The sequence below is a fragment of the Branchiostoma lanceolatum genome, chromosome 11, assembly GCF_035083965.1.
Source record: "Branchiostoma lanceolatum isolate klBraLanc5 chromosome 11, klBraLanc5.hap2, whole genome shotgun sequence".
Taxonomy (NCBI): Eukaryota; Metazoa; Chordata; class Leptocardii; order Amphioxiformes; family Branchiostomatidae; genus Branchiostoma; species Branchiostoma lanceolatum.
In genome coordinates, this window is record NC_089732.1 from 17,433,590 (window position 1) to 17,459,794 (window position 26,205).

The 26,205-nt window shown below is 40.5% G+C and overlaps 1 protein-coding gene across 11 annotated transcripts in view; it reads left to right on the forward strand.

The window, feature by feature from the left end:
- LOC136445028 (3',5'-cyclic-AMP phosphodiesterase 4C-like) overlaps positions 1-26,205 on the forward strand; it is a 366,783-nt gene that overhangs the window by 106,062 nt on the left and 234,516 nt on the right. For 2 of the 11 annotated variants that reach the window (XM_066442860.1, XM_066442859.1), the window contains exon 1: positions 419-1,032. The exons of 1 other annotated variant lie outside the window; for it this stretch is intronic. In XM_066442860.1, the coding sequence (XP_066298957.1) occupies positions 728-1,032 (305 nt within the window). In that variant the 5' untranslated portion in view covers positions 419-727. Of the gene's footprint in view, positions 1-403; positions 1,033-26,205 lie in introns of those variants that run through there. 8 more of the 11 variants (XM_066442866.1, XM_066442864.1, XM_066442870.1 and 5 more) reach the window with 7 other exon arrangements.

Consider the following 26,205-nt stretch of genomic DNA (forward strand, 5'->3'; position numbering starts at 1 on the left):
AGAGGAACGCGGAACCGTCGCTGTGCCCGATATCTAGATGTGTGATAACTACCGTTACTAAAAGCCGTACGGCTTCTGGAATCAAAGTGATTTTGACGCCTTAAATACAACTTCCATCACAGCACGTTCTGCGCCGGGCAGGTCGTTAGGGGACGTGAAGGGCGCGTCATCTACCCTAATTACATTATTTATTTATAACTGTATTGGGTTTCAATAAGTTCGACGGAGCCAATTGGCGGGGATTGTCTCGAAACGTCATCCCTTCCCAGAGACCTGCAGTTGCACAGATCGGGACGCTAGGGGGAGCAGCTCGCTCACTGTCCGTGCTAGTGGTCTCCACCCCAAACCCCTATCTCCCACCGCCGCCTCGCGTCGGACACAGTTGAACTGTGCACGCCGCCGACATCGGCAACATTCTTCGGAGGTCCGGAATTTGAGCGGGCTGGCGAGTTTGGAGCGCATGATCGGCGGGTGGTCGCCAAGACGCACACTTGTCTTGAGCCATCAAGAGCGCGTTTCAGCCGATACCATTGGAACATAGCCTCGGAGTTTTCTCGCTCACCAGCTTCGTGAGCGCAGGTTGACAGGGGGTCAAAGTTGCCTGGTGTGCGTCTGCGTCGTTCGGAGGGGGAGGCGACATAAGCAAACAGCGCAACGGGCCAAACAGACCGTACGTTCAGCTGGAGTTGGTTCCCGTCGCCTTTTCACGTGTATTCGGCAAGGAAACATGGAGGGAGGATCTGGGAACACAGGGCAGGGGCAAGGGCCGCAGCAGCCGAGGCACCTCTGGGCTCACGCCGCCAAACGGGAGATCCCAATTACCTTTGGATCATCCTCCACACCCGTGGTAGTGAAGAAGGAGACCGTGGACGGGAAAGGCCGGATGCACCTGTCCCTGGAGCGGGTCCGATCGCGAGAGCGCCCGCCCATCCAACACTCGCGCATGTCCTGGCCTCAGCTCTCTTCTCAAGCCTCGACAACGACTGCCCCGGGACCGACACTGCAACCACAAGCCAGCATTCAACAGAGACGGTACCGAATTTCACTTTGTTTTCCTACCAAGCATTGTAGTGACACGTCATTTGGACTACACCACATGCACTCACTTTCTATTTTGACGATCTTCTCCCTAACAGATCATGTTCCACTCTTTAGACCGAGTCCTACACTTGTCTCGTACTTCCGTGTCTCCATTTCCCACCACGTCTATCGTGTTACGTTCAGGCTACACTTCGTGCCAAGTTTTTATCCTGGCATCCCTTCTCGACCTTTCAGTCTAGAGTTTTGCTTGGTGTTGTTACCAAACGTTCGGTGGATATCTAGCTAGCCGGATAGTGATTTCGAACGGTACCCCTTTGAAACTAGATATCTGAGCCACATAGTAAATCATGACAGCAGTGGGGTTAGTGGTATTAGAGCTAAGAGAATGGCAAACCAGTGGTATATTTTCCATCATTTCGAGAGGAGAATTTCAAGTACCCACTTTGCAAAATGATACGCTATGTCAAGCTTCGCTCCACTTATGTTTGTTTTACATCCACTCTTGCGGCTTTCTGTGTAATTTGAAATTAGGTACGTCGCGAATAAAACTGCGTTAGTTACAGTTCTTCGACATCGTAATAACGTTCATAATAGATAATCAACAGCCTACAATAAAATCAAGAGCACTTCGAGGTTATTTTGTAATAAAGCCAAGAAAGCGAGAAATATATCAAGGGTTCTTTGAAATGACGTGACGCCTTATCACATATCGTCCAGTGTTTTATACCTTGGGTGAAACTAGAAGCGTTCAATTGTCCTTTGGGTCTGTACGTTTCTTACCTCTGCGTGCAACTGCAAGCAGCCAAGTGGGCGGAAATCATTGTTTTATGACCAAGTCATTCTGTGATTTGATTAAGGAGATTCCATTCTAGGAGTTTGGAGGAGTGTGTAATGTCTGTTTGTTGTTGTTTCGTCTTGAATCACGTCAGAAATGAAGAAATGAATAAGCATGGGAAGCACGAAACATTGTTGTGAGATGTCGACACTTTGTCAAGAACACGACGTCATAACATTCCTTTTTTGGTCTAACAACACTAAGACGGTACCAAATTTATGTAAATGTCTGGGGGCATGAATGGGTCAGGAGCTCTTAAGGAGAAAGACATGATCACAAATATGGAGAGGCATGTCGGAGAAAAATGATATCGAAAGGCTCGAGGTCGCTCAGGAAAGTATAGGATGCATTATTCATATCACCCCTATATAGTGAATGGGATAGCCCAATCCTGTGACCTCATGTGTCAGCCAGCATGATCATTACTTGTCGTCTGTAAACACGTCCTTGTATTTGTGTTGACTCGACCTCACGAACATGTGATCTGCAGACGATCTCCTGACGTAAATGCTGGCACAGGGTCTAGTCGGGTTGCTCCACTTCAGTCTCACCGACATACGAAAGTTTTCTTCTTTGTTTTTCTGTACCAAAGTCCAAATAAGTGACACTGAATATTTACGTTTGTTATGACTGTTTGTGTGTTAGACAACTATTCCTTATCAGAAATTACTTCTAGTTTCAATAACAAATTGGCGCTTTTTTTACATTCAGTTTCTGAAATTAGTTGTCGACAGTATGCTGTCATATTGGCATCTGGTTGTTTGTAAACACAACCACTTGAATAGCGTGGTATCGTAACAACAGTGGGTGCGGGTGACTCATACATTCTGCCATACGCCCCAGTGAGAAGAGCAAATAGTGCAATATACTTGACATGCATCATCTTATGCATTTAAAAGTTAGTCGTTTCAAGCGCTGAAACTCAGCGATGCCTGAAGACATGTAGAAACTAGATAGATTGTTAATTTGTGTGTGATCATTATCATTTCTTTTGCAAATACCGTTGACGTTACATAGCTGTAACGTTACATGTTTCTACTCTCATTCATGTATTACTCCGTGTGGTATCGACTCGGCTATATGAACGTGTGTTTATAGCGGTGAGAAATTCCCATGTAGCCAGCCCAGCTGATGTCAAACGCCAAACTGACGAAAGCTTGTTTGAGACTTAAGAAATTAGCAGGTAAAGATCGACAGCCGCGCGCTAGGGCGAAGGTGCACAGTCCTGCGTTTTGAGTGGAGCGGTCGGTTTCAGCTGGAAAGTTGTAAGGTGTAGCAGTTTGTTATCGCCAGAAAGAGGGATCGTGTGGTATGAGGTTGTTGGCAATATTTTCCCACGATGTGGGGTAAATGTTCTCAACATAGAATGGGTGATATGGGGACATTTCCTGTAGGTTCGTTAGGAAACGCGCCCATGTAAGACACGTATTTTTACATTTCCCACAATGTACTGAAATAACTCATGAATAAGACATTAGGCGACTATGCCCAAGATCTTATAACGATTTGACATCTCCATGTCTGTATACAGCAATGACCTTATGTTCACATCATACGTACTAACTGCTAGAAGATATGTATCGGCCTGTCATAGCGTGCGCAGAGTGGTTAGATAAATGTAGGTTTTAAATCAAATCAAATCAGAGATCAGACGGACTGAAACATGAATCATATAGACAAGTAACTAATGCTGGATTGATAAATAAATGATGACAGTATTACTTGGGAATAATGTATAGGAAACGAGTCTGAGGGTGTTTAAGTGGTGTTTTGGGGTACGGCGGGTTTCTTTAACTACATAATAAACCACACAGTAAGCGGAGCAAATAGGGTGGTTTATAAGATAGTTACAGAGCCCACTGTGGCTAATCGGAAGTTATAAGGAGGGTCACGGTTTCAAGTACATTTCACAGCGAAATGCGTTGGGTGTAGTACGTCAAAGGTGAAGTCTTCTTCAGCTCTTTGACCCAATCAATCTGGACACGTGACTTGTAGCATATGTGATGCCGGGAATGGGACAAAGGTATTTTGAAGTCGGTGTCGTCCCCCGTCACGGTTGACAGAAGTTTGGTGCGCCCTAATGTACATGGCATCCTTTACTCTTAGGATATGGGAGATTCTTTATACACAACCAGGTATTGATCTCACCTGCTAACGTTTCGATGTCTATCAGACACCTTCTTCAGAGCTTCTGACTGGAGTACTACTTCTCACCGCTATAAGTAGCCGATGTAGGTGGCGCTTTTGCGATGAGAACACTGTCCCAAATATGGCTAAGTTTGTATCCCCCCTCGTCTCGGTTCACCACCGGTGCTGTCATCAACTGCGTCATTGACTGGGAAAGGGGGCCAAGGTCATCGACAGAGAGGATTACAGACGCACCCGGTGGATTAAGGAGGCGGTCTGGATAAGGTAGCAGCCGTTTACCGACCGACCTCAAATGGTGGGTAATGTCGTTATAATCTACAGAGGTCAATTAGCAAATTCAGTCATTACAACGAGTAGTATAGTATGACTATAATAGGAGATAAGTTGAAAGATGTCTAATCAATTACTACGAACGAAAACAAATCAATTACACAAGGCAGGCTGCTTAAATTGTCAATTAGACAGCATTACTTGTTAGAATTCTTTTGTGGTAACTCGGTGACATGCCAAAAAAGGAGTGTCTTTAAATTCAACCCGGCAGACAAACAAATGAGTGATAATATTAGGCGCCAAAATTTTAACTAATCATTTAGTTTACCAAGATCTACCAACTTATCAAGAACCATCCTTGTATAATCTAGTTCCTTGATACAGAAGCACACACAATCAATTTACCCATTGGGTAGAAGTTATAATGTTATATTAGTACACGCGGATATTTGTGGTAGGTAAAATGGATGACTATGGATGTCCATATATCTCAACTGGTAGCAGCCTCACAATTCGTTGCTAACTGGGAGATCCCGGTTCAATCCTGGGTCAGGCCATCTCGGTTGGGGCTGCACCCGTTTTTCAGAAGGGACATAAATGGGGAACCCGTGTTCGAGGAGGTGTCTAAATGGGGAAAGCTAGCAGCTCTTCCCTGTAGAAATATACACTGCTATTGAAACAGCAAACAGCTGCCCAATGTGCCACTATGCATTACAAGGGTCTGAACGAACGAAAAATAGGGGTGAGTGTATCGTTTTTTTCTGTCTGTACTTTGCGGGCTGTCCTCCAGAATCATTCAGAAGTCTATATGCATGAGCGAGCACTTTTATAACCACTATTACAGGATAGCGTGATACAGCGGACCTATAGTTTCCTTAGAAAAGCAGTTCGATTTATCAACTCAGAAGGAGCTTCCTATAAAAATGCCAGACACACGCACAACTCGAAAAGGTAACGCTATCTTATGATGACAAACTGCTGCACAGTAATTGTCTATCTTGACGCTCACTACAAAGTTGAATTCAAGTCATGTGTGTGAACGTGATTCTTTCGATATTTCCATACTTTCATACGGGTGGGTTTTACGTTTATTGTCGGATTTGGAATTCTGCTGACCGTTTTCCAGCTATTTGTAATCAATTAGAACTGGGAATTGAAAAGAGCAGGCTGCAAAATGTATTGTCAGCTAGTATCAATTCATATTAGATTGTAAACTGTATCATAAGGAAAGAATTGTATTTTTTAACTGTATCAAAGAAAAATACTTCATATATCCAAATGCATAGGATAGGCTTTTATTCTAGATGTGCTTAGGCAAACCTTGTATACGAAACATTATCTGTTCCTATATCTTAACAATGTACAATTTACTACAAAGAAAAGAGAAAAAGTTGACTCGGTTATTGTTGCCTTTACTTTCCTGTATGTATTTGTTGTATGTTTGTTACGGTATACGATAGACGACCTATACCTATCCCTTCAAGACATAAATGTACAAATGAATGTATTTCTTATTATCATTGATTTGATATAGGGCAAGACATGGCGTGAAATACAACTCAACAACAACTAACTTGCGTATGCACTACTTTCGTGAAATCATTTCTACTTCGAGGACAAAGTGGTTAAAAGCAGGATTCTGTCTGGTCCAATTTATATGCAACACATCACCGCAAAGAATGATGATGTTTGAAGGGGCGCTGTTTCTTTCTGATGATGCTTATAACGTCTGAAGCTTGTAACATGCGGTGCATTACGTATATGAATGTTCACACCCAAAATAAACTAGACACAAAAGTCCGTCGGACACTTGCTTTCGGTCGATCATATCTCTGTAAATACTTAATCAAGTGTAGTTTATATCATTGGAAAGCTTCTTTAGTGTCCTTTACGATGATATACCGTCTGTTATGATCATGGGTACCAGAGCTACTTATGTGAGTAGGTCGCCAAAGAAAAGTGCCTAAATTTCCTATGGTCATACCTCCGTTGTTTTGTGATTATGTCTCATATTATTGGAAAGCTTGTATACTTTCCTTTGATATGATACAGTTTGTTATCATCACGCTTTTGTGCAGCGAGCACCGCGACTGAATTCGTCGTTGTACCGAAGTGACAAAATCTGGAAAAAAGTGCCGACATTCCTTCGCTAACGTCAGACACTGTGCTTTCAAATTATACATAATACTATTCAATTCATAAAGTAACACGGAGAAAGGACATTACATGGAGAATGACATTATGGTGTTGAAGTGTAGGTCCTATGTCAGTAGACCGTGTGTCTATATCTCAGCTGATGTCGACACTACACAAGGTGAATCTCACTTGTTAACCTTCCGTTCGTTACAGCTGCTCTGCTACAGGATTGATAATGTGACAATTTACTAAGTCAAAATGTCACACGAATTTGTGACGTTTGTCATTGGTTGATGGATGAAGCACAAAGCTATATGTATATTCCTCATGTTTGCTTTAACTAGGAAGGAGGATCATGTTAAATCACACTTTGTCATACAGCATTCAAGAACTTCGACAAACTATTGAACGTAGACAATTAAACGAGTGGAAGCTGTGGTGAGAAACTTTCAGAAGGCACCCACCATCTTTCCTCAGCTATGAAGGGTAGTCACGTAGCTTGGTGTAAAAAGTCATACAGGTCACTTGACACGATGGTGAAAAACAAGCTACTGGCTATAAGCTAATGTTTTATTGTTTTATTAGTTTCTAGCGTTTATAGCTTGCAATGCAATGTCCATATCTGGCTCGCCTGTAAGCTGCAGCGGGGACCAGAGTTGTATTTTTGACAAAGGTTAAAAACGGCTGTATGCGTACAGCAACCTCGGTTGGCGGAGCAATGTGATATAAAAACATTTGCACATGTACATCGTAATTTGCAGAACATGCACGAAGGCTTATTTCAAAGGTATACACAGATACGATAACATAAAAAAAGTACAAAAGGTTTAGTCTTTAGATCTATTTGATGCACAAATACGAAATGTAAAAAGGCGTACAAAATGTTTAGTGTAACTGATCTACCCGATGCTTCTACGTAATATTGATGTGTGCAGCTATTCATGGGAAAACACATATTCAGGAATGCTTTAAAGATTGAATTTCGTGTGTTTTTACTGGACTTTGATGATTTTCTTTTAGATAGTAGCCATTGAATTTGCATGTTGCTAAGCATATAAAATGTTTCCTCACACTTTGGGGTTAGTGCTCTTGTGGTTCCTTCTTTTGGTTTTACACGTGTTGACGATTTTTGATGAAACGGAGAGTGCATATTTGATCCTCCACTTTTTTTTGCTCATAGAAAAATACAGACATGCATGGCACATGAACATCAATCAAGACCCAAAACCCCACAATAATGAATGTTAGCCTCCGGTTAAATCAAAACAAATATTTAAGTAAAACAGAAAATGATTCAATATGTTAGCTTTTCAACATTGATGCATCAAAGATGATGGCCATTATAACATATGGTACTCACATAAGATTTGTTTCAAACGAAAGCAACTAGTACCAAATCATAAATCTAAGCAAAAATACAAGGACGCAACTTGTCATCTCCATGAAAAATGGAGATATTGTTTTGGGTGTGTCTGTGTGTCTGTCTGTCTGTCTGTTTGTCTGTCTGTTTGTTTGTTTGTGTTTCCGGACTACTGTAGTCAGCATAACTCAAGAACCTCATGATGGATTACGATGATATTTGGTATGTGGGCAGGTGGTGTGAAGTCGAAATTCAAGGTCGATTTTGGGCCCCCTGGTATGTGACCTTGGTACTGCAGCAGAAATTCCATTTTTGTATCTCTTGACCTGGACGTGCTATGGTCTTGATTTTTTGGTGGCAGATAGCTTGTGGTGTAATGAAGACGTGGTGTGGGTTTGGGCCCCCTAGCAGCTTGCTCTGGAACTGCAGGGGCGTTATCGTGAATATTTACTGAACAAAGGAACGACGGATTTCCATGATATTTAGCATACAGGTAGCTTAGACAGAGATGTACACAATGAAGTGCAAATTATGTTAATTAGGACTTAATTTGCATAACTAATGAGGAAAATCTATATTTGCAGTGTTTTCCATTATCAGACTCAAATACATGTAAGGTATGTAGTTTATGAAAAGTGGATCATCAACAGATACCAATTATGCAAATAAATCCTCATTTGCATAATTAATGCAAAACACCATAATTCATCTAATTGGAAAATTGTAGGACTGTCAATATTGCAACATGTGTAAGTTAGATAAAGGTGTTTATGGCCAAGCATATATTATGCAAATGTGTAAGTCATTTGCATGAATAGAATTGTTCATGGAGATATGAGGTCGTGGAACTCTTGTTCTATATGTTTCTGTGTTTTACCCCTTATATGCGATTATATGATTCTAATGCACATACAAAAGTATGCTACAAAGGAAGTGAAATAAGATAACCTTAGTTGGGACTGATGGTTCCTAAGAAAATACATTTTACCCAAAAGAATGATGGTGGCCTTAACAGCGTGGAGGGCACGCGAGCATCGCGCAATTAATCAACCTCTAAGCCCGATGTTGTCGTCGTGATCGATCACTGGGAACTACAGAGTCTACAGTTCGCTGCTTGGCTCTGCCACTGCTCTGAAGTGTAGGGGTCAGGTGTTTTACAAGTCAATCTAGATCTGGGGAGTAGAGTTAACGTCAATTCACCTTTATTCGTTGCGTTTTCGGTCGGAGTCAAGTGACCACACTGGTTGATCATTTCTTCCTGTTACAAGCCGATATCATAGATTTCCTTTGCCACTTATGCTAGAGAGGTCAGCTTTTTAGCCAGTGTTCTGAACACTTGAGTCCCTCCAGTTTGCAATTCTGGCGGTATGGCTGATGTTGCATCTAGCATATATCCCTAAATACCCCATTTTCAGAAATAATGAATATAGGATACACAACGAATGTGAGTCAACTCACGTTACACTTCTGAGAGGTACCAAATGTTACAACCCTTACGGTAAATGGACAGTGGATAAGAAGGTTCTTTATTGATAACTAAGATATTTACAGCAACAGCTGACGTTTCGGTGACCGTCTGTCACCTTCCCAAGGGTAATACTGACCGGTTCTTTTTCGCACTGCAGCAAGTCAGCATTGCCTTGAGGAAGGTTATCGAAGGTCACCGCACCGTCGGCTGTTGTTGTAAATATAATAGAGATGGTGTTTGGCATATAGTACCTTACTGTCTCTCAACACATCTTTCAGACAATACGGCTAGAGACTGATACATTGTACGCGATATATATTTGTTATCTACTGTTTGGGTTGCAGAGTACAATATATATATATGTTTATCTGTATATGCAGATGCAGGGACTTGATGTTGTATGCATTGTCGAAGGGCAAAGATATATATTGGTCAAGTATGAATTGTACAAAATTTGCACAAACAAAACGTAAATAATTCTGCTTATAGTTGGACATGTACCTGTATGTTTAAAGCTGGATATCAACTAGTGTTTTTTTCTTAATTCAAATAATCATCATCATTCGTAAGCGGAGAGAAGGAACGAAATTGCTTTTGTTGAAGGGGAATTCCCACTCTATTGGCACAACTAATGAGAAACATCCTCCAATTATAGAGGCAACATTCCCTTGGGTGAAGAAGAACTCCCTCTATCGCAATAACACGGAGCAAATGATGTCAAACCTGACTGAAAGCAGGTCGAGAGTTCTTCGGGGGCATATTGAGCAAGTCGCGTCCCGATGGATGATTAATTGAAACAAGCTCGTATTTTCATTTGTATAGCTGTTACTCTCTTTCATGGTGGACCTCTATAGAAACGTTAAATGTTGTTTGCCTTATTCCTTTATTAGTTAACAATGACATTGTTCGTCCCTGACCCATACGTAACTCCCAAGCAAGGACGATCGCCGAAACCCCGAGCTCCAATAATGAGATTGTAATTGATTTGCGAATGAGGTTGCTTTGATTAGGCCGAAGACAAAATCTTGTGTTTCCGGTCACGGTCCTAAAAAAGAGTAAAAAGGAAGGGATTCGGGGTTTTTTCGGCTACAGTGATCTAACAAATACAGTTTCACAATGTAAAGCTGAATGCATCAGGACAACGCGATGTTATAATTGTACAGGACCTGGTGTACATTGTACAAGTATGAACAAAGAAGTTCAATGTTTACTACACATTCCTACATATGTTTAAAGCCTTCATCTATTAACAGAGTGTGAAATATTGAAATTCTGTAAGAAAATTTGCATGACTACTTGGATTCTATATTGAATTTTCATCATACAGATGTTAGATGGAAAATTTGTAATGTCCCTTGTCGACTAAAAACGGCTAGGGTCGGTCGGGTGACCGGAAACACAACATTATTTTTCCTAGGCCTTAGGTCTGCTGGTCTGTTGTATGTCAGTCTGTAAGTGACAGGTCGTTTGTGATGGTTGTGTAAGATGTGGGTCACATAGTGCTCTGAGACACGCTGTAGATGCTGCTGCTTTAAGGTAGCCTGCACCAGGTCTTCCTACGGTTGCATGGATCATAGAATTCGGCAAGAAAGGGAAATAATTGGCCAAGAAAGTCAGGCCGCGGGGAAGTTAACATTTCTTCTTCCAAATGAAACCCTACGGTGGCCAACCTCCCTTGCCGCCAGCATAGTTAGTCTGGTAGAGACTAGCTTCAAGGCTTAACATCGGGACAGGAGGATTATATCCCTAATTGGAACGAAAGCTAATTTGGAAGGGATATGCGTAAGCATCAAATTATCATTATTCCTGTTCGGACACTGCTAACTATCGAACTTCAGGCCTGGAAAAAATGTGTGTTTCCACTCAGGCCACAGCAAGTAATTTTCATGGATGACATCAGCACGCTCATTAATGTTCGCCTGATTAAAAAAAAATCATTGCCCTCCGACGGTGGTCAACACGCCAAAAATTGGCAAATATGTTGTAAGCTGTTAACTGTTTTCTGCGTTTGTTCTAGTTAATTGAGCTGTATACACATCTTCAAGGACAGTTTAATGTTGACAGTCTAAGGTGTCAGTTCATTGCATATGAATGCCCATGATGGTATAACAAGCTGTTTTCTACATTTGTTCTGGCAAGACCATTATACAATGTCCTTGGTTCTAGTTAATTGAGCTGTATACACAAGGTGTTTCATCGCATAAGAATACCCAGTGTAGTTGCTTCAAATGATGGTACAACAAGCTCTTTTTTGCATTTGCTGTAGTTGGTCTATTGAGATGTATACTCATCGAAATTCTGAATTCAAGCGTTAGCTCATATGGCAGTGAGTTTTTGTTGCAACGTTTCCGTCTCTGGCCGTTTTTTGTAGGTCAAACTTATTGACGATTCTTGTTGTGAAACTGCATACTCCTATCGAATGATAGCGCACCATTTTGACACCGAACCATTTCAAGGACCCTGTAATTAACGATTCAATTTCCCCTGGTGTGATACGTCGGAGTGTCGGTCACATCCGTTGGTAGATTTTGTGATCGAGTTGTATAATGGGCTGATTCACATCTACAGAGGGTTGTTTAAGGTGCTGCTATAGGACAGGGAGCGGATCGAGCTTTGAATGATCAAACCACTAGTACTCCTGAAGGTAGCATCAGTTATCACAGCACTACAATATTTTAGCTGGACACATTGACAGGAAACCTAAAAGGGGGGTTGACTAAACACAGCTGTGAAGACAGATTGGATAAGGACAGCTACGCAGTGAAAGTACACGAACCAGGTTAACTCAAATGAAGTCAATGATCAGTTGAGCTTCTCTTCCACTGGTCTCAACAGAGAAGACGTTTTGCATAGTACATACACTGTACCGGGGGGAAATCTCCTAGCTCTTTATGACAAGCACAATGGACACTGGATCATGGATTAGCTGTGACCCATTCCAATAGGGTGCAAGTCGGGAGAGCGAAACAGCCGGGATTAGAACTTACGACTTCTTTGTCCAGAGGCAGGGTCACTAACCTCTGGACTACGCTTAGTCATTGTCTAGCTTCCGTTCCTTTCTAAAGATAGATATGACAACTCTTCACTTTAAAACTTTATGTATTCGTAGGCTTTTGGTTTATTTTGATAACACTTAGCGCATAGGCATACATAAAAGTACCCATACCGGTATCAAACTGGAAATCATTGCGTGACTTCCTCACAGTCCTCATGCGCCTCTGGCAGCTGGTCTCTTGTGGTAATTGGCGCTAGTTGGCAGCCTCTAGCATGTGAGGCAGATTTAATCATTCCATAACAACGACCTGAATATGGGAGACCTTTGCACGACAAATCGTCAGCTGAACTTGAACAAGACAAATGTAACAGCTGCGGACCTCCAGCCGAACGGCAGTTCCCGGAGTGGTCTATAAGCTCCTATAAATCATGACTTAATCTGACTCTCCTTGCTGTGAGGTTTGAACCACATCGTGATCTGGATGCATAAACACTACTGTAACGGTTATTTCTATGGAGTTACGTATCTGTATAGATGTCCCTATAGCTTAACTGGTACTAGCCTCACAGTTGAACTCCTAGTTCCAATTAGTTGCTAACTGGGGAAACCCCGGTTCAATCCTGGGTCAGCACATCTACGAAGTGACGTAAAATGGCGGTCCTGTGTTCGAGAAGGTGCCTCGAGCACGTTAAAGGGAAAGGGATAGCAATCCCTCCCTGTAAAGATATACCCTGCTACTGAAACAGCAAGGAAACTTGCAATTGCTGCCCTATCTGCCACTAGGCACTACAAGAGTCTGAACAAAGGAATACATCAGATTCTGCGCTTATTTGTAATAACGGGTTGGCTACATATATAGTCAATTTGCCGGAACCCTTAATGCTAACTACTCTCTATACTGCCGCTCGTAAATCTTTTAGCATTCCACAAAGAGTAGGTATTCATCAAAGACGATTCCGTTTCAAGCTGCGCCTGGAAATCCGAAACCTATAATATTCAATCAAAGATTTTCCGTCAAGATTTTCCTCGACCTTATAGTGTTTCTTGAGTGAACGGAAGCCCCGAGGAGACTATTCAAAAGAGCAATTTGCAGAATTATCGAAACCAGGGGTTTTCTTGAATCCTAGTCATTATATTACAACTGCACATCCTCTAGCTCTTCAGACAGATGTCTGCAACAATCATTGTATCAACGTTATGTTTGGATTGTTTGTTTACTTATTATTTTACTTGTTTATCTATCAAACATGTCGCTGGAAGAAACAAATCCATTTGCATGCAGTCAAGATCTAGATTGAACAGAAAACTGCTTTGGTGACTTCATCATAAAGGCTGCTGGATAGAATAAGATACGATCAAGAGGGGCATTCTATAATGCGCTATGTAGAAATTCATCAGAGTAATCCATATATTGGGTTTTAGTACGTAGCACGCTTAACGTTTCTCACAAAATTGGATGCATGAAAAATTGATTTATACTGTATTACAGCATGTGATTGTATCAAATTTATTTGCACATCTTATAGAGATCAAAAAGGTAGCAATACGTTATCATCTTATGGGCCCGTTGCCCTTTTTGAACACAAGGTCACACAGCAACGAGTCAATCACTGCGACCTACCTGACTGCATGAATGTCATAAAATCAATAATGGTTCCAACCGTAACATTTTTCACGTGTAACATAATACTGATTTCTGCAAAATAAGAACTTTTAACTCCAATTCATACTGAACGAAAAACTCGTCTGTATTTCTTCGATTTCTTACTGCAAAGTTTTGGTACCTTGATAAGATGGGTGTTCGATTTCCGCCATGATGGATCGAAAGGTCAGGGGTCACAGATAGGGATACTTTAAGCATGGCCTCGAGCAGACTTTATTGTTCGAAACTCGTATCGTAGTGGAATGAATGTGTATGTATGGGCGTGATTATATCTAAGGAGTTTTGTGTTGGATGATGCATGACCTTTCTTCTTAGCAGGCGCTTGGGTGATCTTGGTTCCGCCCCCATCCCATCTCGATCTTTGATTTATACGCCAGCTCCTGTATCCATGGCAGTTTCCAGCGCTTCGTGGTACTCTGGGGGATCCAGTCGACGAATATCAAAGCACTTTTTCGACAAAATGGGGTCTGCAACCACACACGTATATATACACTTCCGGATGTAACGTTACGTAGACAGTTGTTGCTGTCTCATGACAGAAAGGAGTGGGGTTCGTTCTCTCATGGTTCCTTTCTGACAACTGTATTCAGGATCGCCATTTCCATTCCCCTAGTGTGTCATGCTGTTAAACTGTCAGCTGTTCGTACTGCACTTTACTGTGCGTTACGTCAAAGATCATCTAATTGTGCTCAAGACTTCCTGTGGCATCGGTATTTATCAACCATCGTGGCTATCAACTTCTACAGTTGCCCTGCTATATCTATTGGTTTTGAAGTTATGGTTTGGTTTGTCTTCGTATCATATTCATTGTTAACCCATTTATGATTTACTATTATCATTCATTCATTTGCTTTGTATGACTGTTTTTGCCCTTGAAAATCAACTACCTAGTTTGCTGAAGGGATTACCCTAAATATTAATAAAAATGATCTATTGAATAAGTATCCAAGTTCTCCCAAGTAACAAAGAAATCTCACTGTAGAGATATGAACTAATTCTATGTCTAATCTTCTCTCCAGAAATTATTTTACCATTATAGTGGATCTAATAGTGAACTAATGTTTTCTAGAACAAAAAAACAAACAAAAAATTACCATCCATACGTTGACTTCAAAATATACGCACGATGGAAAATTATGAAAACAATAGTCGTTACCCTCAGTGTTCTGTATACGTATTCATGTACATCAAATACAACATATACCACGTACAGGAATGTGAGCAATCACTATTCTTAGCCCGTACAACATTGGAAATAATACACATACACTTAAAAACAAAACGCCATCTCTATTTACACTTACAATACCCGTCAGGATGTGTGAACAGGACATGACAATTAACAGGACCAGTAATTGTTTACTGTAAGCATGACTGTATACATATTGCAACAGACAGTTCGGATTACAACAGACATTATACATTACACGTAATCTGATCTTTAAGCACACGTTAAGCATTACTTTTATTCTAAGAAAATCAATTTTCCGTACAGCATACTGTATCTAGAATAATTGGGCGCTGGCGGTTAATAATTAGAATATGGTCATAGACAATAGACCTCAGATATACGATCTTGCATGTTAGAAATTTGAAATTTAGAGTTATATTACCAATTCAAACTCTTACATTGCACGACCTGAAAATTTCGCGTAAAAATTTAATTTTAGAGCCTTCTGAGGTCAACTTTGCCATTGAAAATCAAAACTGATACTTTGGCCCTAAGTGCTTGTTTTAGCTCAAGAATACGTTGAAAGTAGTTATACCGTAGTGGACCTATTGTTCCAAGCATCATCATCCCAATCGCACCTCCTTAACCCCCAAGCACCCCATTATTTTTTGTCGGCTAAAATGACCCCGTTGTGTTTTAATTTTACTCAATAGAATATTTTTTTCTTTTTCGGTAATCATTATACGTTTGTTGCTTCGTCAATGTAAGAGGAACATCTTGACATAGTTCGGGATAAATTATTCCTGTCTATTATCAGATTGTATGCAAAAAGGTCAGAAGGACCGCGTTTGCACTGACGGTACTAACTTTATTTCCTACAATTTTGCGTCTTGCTTTTACTTGTAAAAAAAGTCATATGCATGATAAAATGACAACGAACTATATAAAATTGACGTTATTATGCTTCCAAGAAAACATAAAGATTTCATGTTTTGAAAACTTCACATTTTGCTGGGGTTCATGGCCAAATGGACCCCCCTCCCTTGGACTCAACACAATACCTTCCTCCTCAATACTTTCGACAGTAAAAGCTTTGTGCCCATCTCCGTAAAATTAAAAGGGGTTATATTATTTTCTTTACAGAGAATGATATTTACAAGTCACGAAAGAAATTTCAGACGAAAATTGTTCAAATGTGAAATGGCTCTTTAAACCATGCGCTTATGTCCAAACGGGCCCAGTCGGGGTGCACATGTTTGAGGGTTAATAAAAGGCGTAAACCAGATGCACCCTGTACAATTAATCACCCACCATGCCCGTATCGATATTGACCTATCGGGTTGATATCCACGTGTCAGCCTCCCGGTTAAGTTGGGGTAATTGGTTATTGATCATTTCCTATCTTGCTCGTCCGTTAACGGCCCCCTGACTGTTAGAGCGAGATAACTAAACAGAACTGACGTAGCAAACTACATTAATCTTGACAAATGCGCAACTCGTAAACATTTCAGGGTCTACTTCTGGTTTGATTTCTTTTAGGAGATTCCAAGTTTCTGTACCCAAGAAAACTCTACAGAGCAGGAGACTGGACTGACAGTCTAATTCCGGACATTCTTAATTCTTAGATCTGGGGAGAAAACAACATTATCTGATATCGATGATGTTACATAATGATGCAAAAAAATCAATTAGTAAAGTGAAACATGTTCTATATGTAATCAATATACAGTATGCCCAAACGCTGTCTGAGTCTCCCAGAAATCTATCTGAAGTTCCCAGAATTTTACAGAATTTTTCAGAATTCTGCATGACTGTTCACGTCCCTAGAGTCATCTGTTACCTGAATATTGATAACCTTTCGTTCCATCATAATTGTCGTCATTAAGTCATTTGGCCGAACAACTTAGAAAAACATTTAAGTTTTCGGGACTAGACTGTCAGTCCGGAATTATAATGTCAGACAGAAATACAATTCTTTTTCTCACCAGTACTCACACCCTTCCTTATTATTGGGGAAAATATTGTTTACCTAATTAAACGACGTGCAATGAGACCTTTTCCTAAGGCACAGATATTATCTGATGTGTTGAGTATCGCGTACCACGTACGTTATGTAATGTTCTAATTATCGTGACTGGTTCAGATGCCCTTATATGACAAGATGGTAACAACAACAAAGAGTCCATCCCTCATGTATTGGTATATGTAATCTGTACATGGTATCTGTTTTCTCGGTCACATTCCCAAATGTCCACCTCAAGGAACTTCAAATCTCTTCTTACAGGACAGGACAGCTGTTCTGGTCTGCTGTTATCGTAAGATATCCCCTTATCGAATTCTTCCTCCGAGATGGCGTCAAATAGTGCGTCACTGACGTCATACGGTGGCACGGTGTAGCCTCCTTTGCAGGCCCTCTAGGAGCACCGGTGTTCATTTTTGTGGAGTGCTCTTTGGAAACAATCTCCCTGCATTTGCGAACCTGGCCCATGTTAGGAATCAGCAAATCAAAAAACCGGAAATACTCTCCTACATGGCCTGCAAAGGAGGCTATAGGGACCGTGGCCTTGTGGTTAGGGTTGTTAAAACTGGAGGTACTGACCATGAGTTCGAAACCCTGACAGGTCTCGATGTCGTGCCCTTGGGAAAGGCAATTTACACCATTCACCAAGTGTAAATGAGTACCTAGCTTCGACTAAGGACGTCCCTCAGATAGGACGTTAAACGGAGAGCCACACCTCGAGCACGTAAAAGAACCCACCACACTTATCGATAAGAGTAGGGGTCCAATCCGGTGTAAGTGGAACTGATATACAGCTTGTACCTTCCAGGGTGTAACGCCATGAGGCGGTTTACCGGGTATGCAATAGAAACTAGAGTTCCGCGACCTCATACCTTCGCCAAATGATTTTAACCTTTATGACTGACGTATCAGGAGTGTTTGTCATCAATTATAAATCATACCAGTTGATCTTCTTCACCAAAAAAACAAAAGTATGAGCTTAACAAAGAAGGTTATGCTAACAAAGTAACATTTATCATGAATTATGCAAATGGCGTCCTTATTAGCATAATTTGATTCAACGATGTTCACATTCACATAACTTCCAAATGACACAAGTATGAAATTGCCATCATTTACCTGTATGGAATTATATTTGTCTCTCTTTAATTATGCAAATTAGGCCTTCATTTGCATATTTTTCATCTATCAAAATTCCTCAGTAACAAATGGCACATATGTCAATAGTCGTATCATAGAATACAGCGGGTTTTTAAAATTGTCTCATTAATTATGCAAATTAGAATCTGATTTGCATAATCATCGTCCAATCATACAAAGCATCACGTAAGCTATCTACATACCAAAAACCATTGCCATCCATCAAGCCCATCTTGAGTTATAGTATTTTCTCATTAATTATGCAAATGAGGTCTTCATTTGCATAATTGATATCTATTAATATTTCTCTCTTCTTCAGTTAAATATGTCACATGTTTGAGAGTCCTATCGTGGAATTTGGCGGATGTATAAACTTTCCTCATTAATTATGCAAATTAGATACTGATTTGCATGATAAGTATCTAATCATGTTCATCATCACTCAAGCTATCTACTTACCAAAAATCATAACCATCCATCAAGCCCTTCTTGAGTTATTCCCTTTCAAAGTCTGAACCAAAACCTGATCCTGCAGTTCCAAAAAAAGCCGCTAGGGGGCAAAACCTATACCACTTACTCTCTGTCCAAAGAGCTATCTACCACTCAAAAATCAGTTCCATAGCTTGTCCAGAACACGAGATATCGAAACAGGGAGTTCCGCTGCAGTACCGTAACAAGCCGCTAGGGGACCCAAAATCTAATCATTTTCTAGTCTCATCAAGACCTACCCACCTACCAAATATCAAGACAATCCATCCCAGCCTTCTCGAGTTATGCTAGTCTTTACAAACATACAGGTCTTTACAAACAAACGCTACCTTCAGCATAAGCTTCTCGGCGAAGGCAACAAACAAGCTTCAGGGTGCCAGTATGGCGGGGAACTGGGAAGTGTGAAAAAAATACTGACAAACGGAACGAGCGCTATGGAAGAAATAAAACCACTTAATCTTACCTTAATTGTTCTTTTTGCTTAAATCAATTTTGAAACAGGCACTAGAAAAAGTGAATGAAATTTTTATATTCACGTATATGGATTAGTCACGCCTGGTGGTATGCCGTCTAGAGATTATATGTCGCCTGAGTGCTACAGTCTTATGTAATATGTCTGCTACGTGAATGTGTTTGCTTGTTGTCACTACACGAAATCTGACCATTAAGCACACATTAAGTATTTGCATTCATGAAAACGCATCTTTACGCATGCCTATGTATTGGATTTCGTGCAGTGTATATTCTTACGAGCTTTTACCATTTCAAAAACCATCGAACAATACATTTCTCTCAAATTTACATCAACGCGCTTATTACATGGAGCATGTAATCATCCACTGTATTCAAAGAAGAAGTATATCCCAACAAAAAAATCGAATATATACTATATCCTTATGGAAGATAAACACTTTTTTGTCAATTTTCTCTATTAAGGGACAATACGTATTTTTGTTGATATGTCTTCTGGCATGAAGTTGCATCAATGTTAATGTTTATCATTATACAGAACGTTTCTTGTTGAAGATGAATAGACAGTGAATATCTATAAACTATTTATGTTTAGCCATACCTAGTATGGCTGAACATGTTGTTTTTACTCAGGTTTCTTCTCCTCCTTCTTCTTCTTCTCCTATCAAATCTTCAAATCGATTCATCTCTGTCATTTTTTGACCAAATGACCTGAAATTTGGTACAAAGGTAGTGTTGGCAAATACCACCGTTTTTTTCTTCATTTTTTCGATATTGACCATCCAAATGACTTGAAATTTGCTATGGGGGTACATTGAACAAATAGTCAAAGAACCCCATTCGCACTTTTGGCATACATCACTTCAAAATATGATTTTGCAGGGTACTTTGGGGAGAACATTGGGTATTTTCCTCATATGACCTAAAGGTCAGTGACCCCAACCGCACCTGGCCTGCCTGTGACCCTTGCAACCACCTGATTGGCCAATTGAGTTAATTAAGTTATCTTGCATTCCTGGCGCAGGTGTGCTAGTATTCATACCAAATTTGGTATTGGAATGCGTAGGACATGTGCTTACATGGCTTTGTTCACTTCTTTTTAACAAAGATACACCTCTCCAGTTCCTATGTATTATGGAGAGACTAAATGTTTTTAAACTCAATTTTGGACTGGGGCGATCCATTTTTTTAGTGGAAGTATTTTAGAATGGTCCATTGTTATTTGGGGACAGTCCATTTTTGGCATGGCGAGGAGTATGGCTAAACATGCTGTATTTGCTCGCAAATGTCGCCTTTCTAGTTATTTATAGCTCAACTGGTAGCTAGCAGCCTCATAGTTGAGGTCCTGGTTTTCTCCATGAAATGGAGATATAGTTTTGGGTGTGTCCGTCTGTCTGTTTGTTTGTTTGTCTGTCTGTTTGTGTTTCCGCACCATTCCAGTCAGCATAACTCAAGAGCCTCTTGATGGATTACAATGATATTTGGTATGTGGGCAGGTGTTGTGAAGCCGGAATTCAAGGTTGATTTGGGGCCCCCTGGTATGTGACCTTGGTACTGCAGCAGAACTTCAATTTTTGTATCTTTTGACCTGGACGTGCTGTGGTCTTGATTTTGGGTGGTAGATAGCTTGTGATGTAATAAAGACATGGTGTAGGTTTGGGCCCCCTAGCAGCTTCCTCTGGAACTGCAAGGGCGTTTTTGTGAAAATCTTCTTAGGAGAATAACTGAACAAAGGAACAACGGATTTCCATGACATTTAGTATGAAGGTAGCTTAGATAGAGATATACACAATGAAGTGCAAATTATGCTAATTGGGACTTAATTTGCATAGCTAATGAGGAAAATCTATATTTGCAGTGTTTTCCATTATAAGACTCAAATACATGTAACGTATGTAGTCTATGGAAAGTGGATCATCAACAGATACCAATTATGCAAATAAATTCCTAATTTGCATAATTAATGCAAAACACCATATCTCATCTAAATTGGAAAATTATAGGACTGTCAATATGATACTTAGTATGCAGGTAGCTTAGAAAGAGATATACATAATGAAGTGCAAATTATGCTAATTGTGACTTAATTTGCATAGCTAATGAGGAAATTCTATATTTGCAGTGTTTTCCATTATCAGACTCAAATACATGTAACATAAGTAGTTTATGGAAAGTAGAGCATCAACAGATATCAATTATGCAAATAAATTCCTAATTTGCATAATTAATGCAAAGACACCATAATTCATCTAATTGGAAAATTATAGGACTGTCAATATTGCAACATGTGTAAGTTAGATAAAGGTGTTTATGGCCAAGCATATATTATGAAAATGTGTAAATCATTTGCATGAATAGAATTGTTCATGGAGATATGAGGTCGTGGAACTCTTGTTAAAATTAGTTTCCAACTTGGTCAACCCGGTTCAAACCTTTGTCAGGACATCTCGGTTGGGGCTGCACCCGTCCTTTGAAAGAGACGTATAATGGGGTCCTCTGTTCGCGGAGGTGCCTTGAGTAACCCCTCCATGTAAGAATAAACCCTGCTACTGAAACAGCAAGGAACCTTGCTGCCCTATGCGCCACTAGGCACAACAAGATACATTAACCTTCTCCCTACTGCCTAACTCCGTAACCAATAGGGAAGTGGCTGCCAAAAGGCTACTTCAGTGTGCTAAATGTTAAGTTGTCTATATTCTTGTCATTCCTGTGTGAGAGGCCTCTGAAAGCTTCAGGTGTCACGTACAGTGGTAAACTGTGTAATTACCCTACACCATGAGTAGCTCTAGGATCCTCCCATCACGTTGAGATCGAAAGATTGCTTGAAACTCAATAATATTGGGGGAGGCGCAGGTAACCATGCGTGTGGACACTCAGACGAGACGAGACTTAATCGCCTGCTCCCTGGTGACAAGTGGATGTATGAAATTATTTCAGGACGGCCTGAACATGATCGAACACATGTTGGTAATCTGTAGATACAATCAGTTTCTGACGTATTCCTAACAGTAAGGAATGTTATAGCGCAGTCTGAACAGACTCATTATAGCGAAGATTAATGTAATTACAGATAGCCAGGCATTGCAGTAGTCGAAGCACGTATTTAAAAAAAAGGCATCGTTCACACTTGTCAAGTCCGTATGAATTGCGTCTTGATATTTTTTGGCTTAAAAATGTTAAGTTTGAGGCCAAAGACGTGTTTTTTTGTTGTTAGATAAACATGATGCACAACGGTGGATCAAAGTAGAGAATAAACCCTCTTCCTCGCAAACTTTACCTACGCCAAAAAATGTCAATAAGCAACTCATATGGACTTGACTATACTCGCACGTGTGAACTGGTCACAAGCGAAACCACAGAGAACCTATTTCCTCACTCGAGAATCGGGAAACAAAACGCATTTTAACCTTCCGTTTAACTTGAATCCTATGCGTTTCACCTGAATCATTCTTAGACATGATAGAAGTTCTAGGCTGAGAGCCTGTTTCCTATAGTTAGAACTGAATCTTAATGGAACAAGCTTCTTCGTGATTGCTTCTTTGATGGGTATAACATACAGCTTTTTAAGACAAAGGTGAACAGACATTTGTCATCATAATGCAGTTTGCGTAACCCAAAACATCTAAGTGGCTCACAACGAGCCTTGTATTGTGGTGAACTAAAGTGAGTAATAGAGAAAAGTGGTACTAATCCGGACACAAAATGCAATTTCAAATTTGCATAATGTCAGCATACTGGTGCATGTATTTGTTTTATAGAATATACTTACCGCAACATAGTTTGCTCACCTTATAGTACATACTGTACTTTGAGCACATATTATTGAAGCACAAAGAATACAAAGATCAATTAAGCATTCTGAATAGATACTTCTTCAAAAACAACAAAACAATGGAATCTCATTCTTTCTTTCTTTCTTCTCAGTAGAAATATTTGTTTCTGCATTTAAGTGATATCTTCCCCCATTTTCCAGAATGCAACTCATTGTTGTAGATGGGTTACGAGTTTCTCATTTATGCTATTTCAAATTTCCCCATTGAATTTTAGGATACCAAAACACGTTAGACTTAATAAAAAATTGAAATGATGCAGCGATAATTCGCCACAATACTGAGTGGGCAAAAATCTCGAAATAACGGAAAATATCTACATAAAACGGTAACCTTTATGATGATGATTCGGTTTTTATCGAACTTTCAAACTTTGCAGCCAACGCATTTAGCTGAATTGCACAACTCACAACACAGTAAACATTCGGAAGATAGCAAATAGCACAGACAAATATTGTTATCGCCGGAACTTCAATAGTTTCGTAACAGTAACTGTGCTAAGGCACTTAAACCACATTTTGTCTTACACTACACACCAATGAATTGGCGACTTACAGAACAGTGCGACGCAAATGCCAAGCCTAATAAGTGCCTCCATTGCGATCAGAGCTATCGCAGCCTTGGATTTAACGAAGTTACTCCCTGCAACGTTGATTAATACCTTCTTTTTACCTGCGGTGCCGTTGTAAAGAACGGGGATCAACAGCGCGCTTCTGACGTCGGGGGGGGGGGGGGCACGCTGAAGACAGGTGGCAGAGGTTCTTTCACTGCTGTGTCATGTGCTTTATGGCGCACTTTTACTAGTGGGGTTGTTGTGCTAGTGCTAGGCACCGGGGCAATGGCCTAGTGGGTAGAGTGTTTGCCTTGCATGCGGTAGGTCGTGAGTTCGAAGCCCGGCCGGGTCATACTAAAGACTCTAAAAAATGGTACATACTGCTTTCTCTGCTTGGCATTCAGCATTTGGGAAAGAGTATGGTAGTTAAACGCACGCCACTACCACTGGACTAGCCCCCTGATGCAGTGACTTGCACAAAGTTGTGTGGTCCAGGGCTGCCAAAACGGAGATGGGCGCCGCCTTACGCACCGTCTGGTGCGGGGAGGACTTTAACTAGCTGACTTTAACTTGTTGTTTCCTAAACAAAAAGCTTCTTTGCGGCCCAGTAAACAACGCAATTAACACATTACTGTGAGCTCAGACTCCAAACATCTTAATTCTTGTGGTTCCTTGAGGTATCACGGTGTGATACAAGTTACCTAGGTCACAATCAATGTGCCTGATGATAGAGTAATGCAAGCCAATTAGGTCTAGCTTTCATGAAAAAAAGTAGTGCAGATGCTGCTATGACAATCTATGAGGTTCCCTATTGTAAGTACGCATGCGCAGTGAAATGCATTATGGGTAATAAGAGCACTAACTTGTAAACAGTAACCAATACCCCCCTCAACCTTCACATTACAGCGGGTGACGACACCATATGATTAAGATATATAATACTACATCTCAACTTACAGTACAACGATGCCCGGGCACAGAATGCGATGTAGAAGTCATTTATACAACCAAAAGGGCAATGACCTCTTCATCTTAGGGTTGGGCAACGATGCCTACATTCTATACGCCCACACAGTTAGCGATAACCCAGATGAACAGCTCCTGACTCTATAGTGGCAAATCAGATGCTGCGACTGTATAATGTCTAATCGTCCTCGAAATTGTCATTACTTCAGCAGTATTATAACAGCCATAAGCAAACAAAAGTTGCGCTCAGCTTTAGCGTAATAAAGTCTACGGCCGAAGAACAATTTTCTTTTAGAATGACGACACGTCACCTGAAGCAAAGCGTGACAATCTCACCGGCATGTAGTGTCACACATCATCATTATGTTAACCTGATGGATGCGTGATACAGCTTCTGACGAGCACACGTGCTTCCTTTACTGTTATAATGGGATGTAGTTGCCTACGTAGTTACTTGGTTTTCGTGTGTTTGTGACAGTCATGTCTCACAGTATACAGGCATCTGAATGGAAGACACGTCGACACTAACAGGAAGTTCGGTCAAACGCCAAAGTGGCAGGTCAGAGCTGGTAGAACTGCTACTCATAAATCAAACATGGCAGAAAGGCCATGGAGAGGCTACTAATTCACGGAGAGGTATTAGTTTATGGTTTGTCCATTTGCTTGTATTTTCACAGTTACATATTTTCACAATTACATGCTAGTTTCATATAGTGTTGTAGTGTAGGAGTTGTGTCCAACTGCACTGCTACAATGTAACATGTTGACCCCTGGACCTGACCCTTTTCCAACTGACTTGAGAGAAATATCACTTCGGCACACTAAATGCCAAAGGCCCAGTGCCAATGCTTGCTTAAAGGTTAGTCCTTCCCTGATTTGATGGTCAACTGAATATCGTTCACTATTTACGGATGTGTCAGTGTTACAGTACAGGTCACGAAGTACGCATCAGAAATTTGCGGTACGTTTAGCAGAAATGTTTAAAATTTTTGCAAAACTTGACTTGGTTCCGAAGAACTGTTCGCTGCGTAATGCAAAATTGTCTGGAGAAGAAAGCTAGATCTTCAGCAAAATTCTAGTTGTTTACATTCTGAAATTTGCATGATACGTGTTGGTCCATACACCGCTGGAAGAGTCCATTCTTGTATGATGGGGACATTTCTGAAAATGCAATTTTGGGCTTGGTTGATTATCAAAAAGGTCCAGGTTTTTTGGTGGAGGTGTTTTTTTAATGGTCCAGTATGAATATGTGTGCCTGGAAGAGCCCGTCCATGCATAGGGTTTCAAATTTGGAGAGATCCATTTCTGACTGGTCTTCAATTAAATTCTTTATTCAAATACCAACATTGCAGACATACAACAAACGTTAGTCTGGATTGCTTTGATATTTACAATTGTCATGACATGATCTTAATTTATAATAGTTAAACATTATTTTTGGAATGCTCCATTTTTGCATTACAACAGCCGCTTATTGCATGGGGAGGGAAATGGGCGATACATGTTGTATTTGCTCGTGCAAATGTTGCCTTTCTAGTTCATACTGCTTCGTCGACACCTTGCTACAATAAGGAATTAAACAAAGTGTTTAAGATTGCGTTGAAATTTGAGCAGCGACTAATTCGCAAATAGTTTAAGAGTCTGGGTAA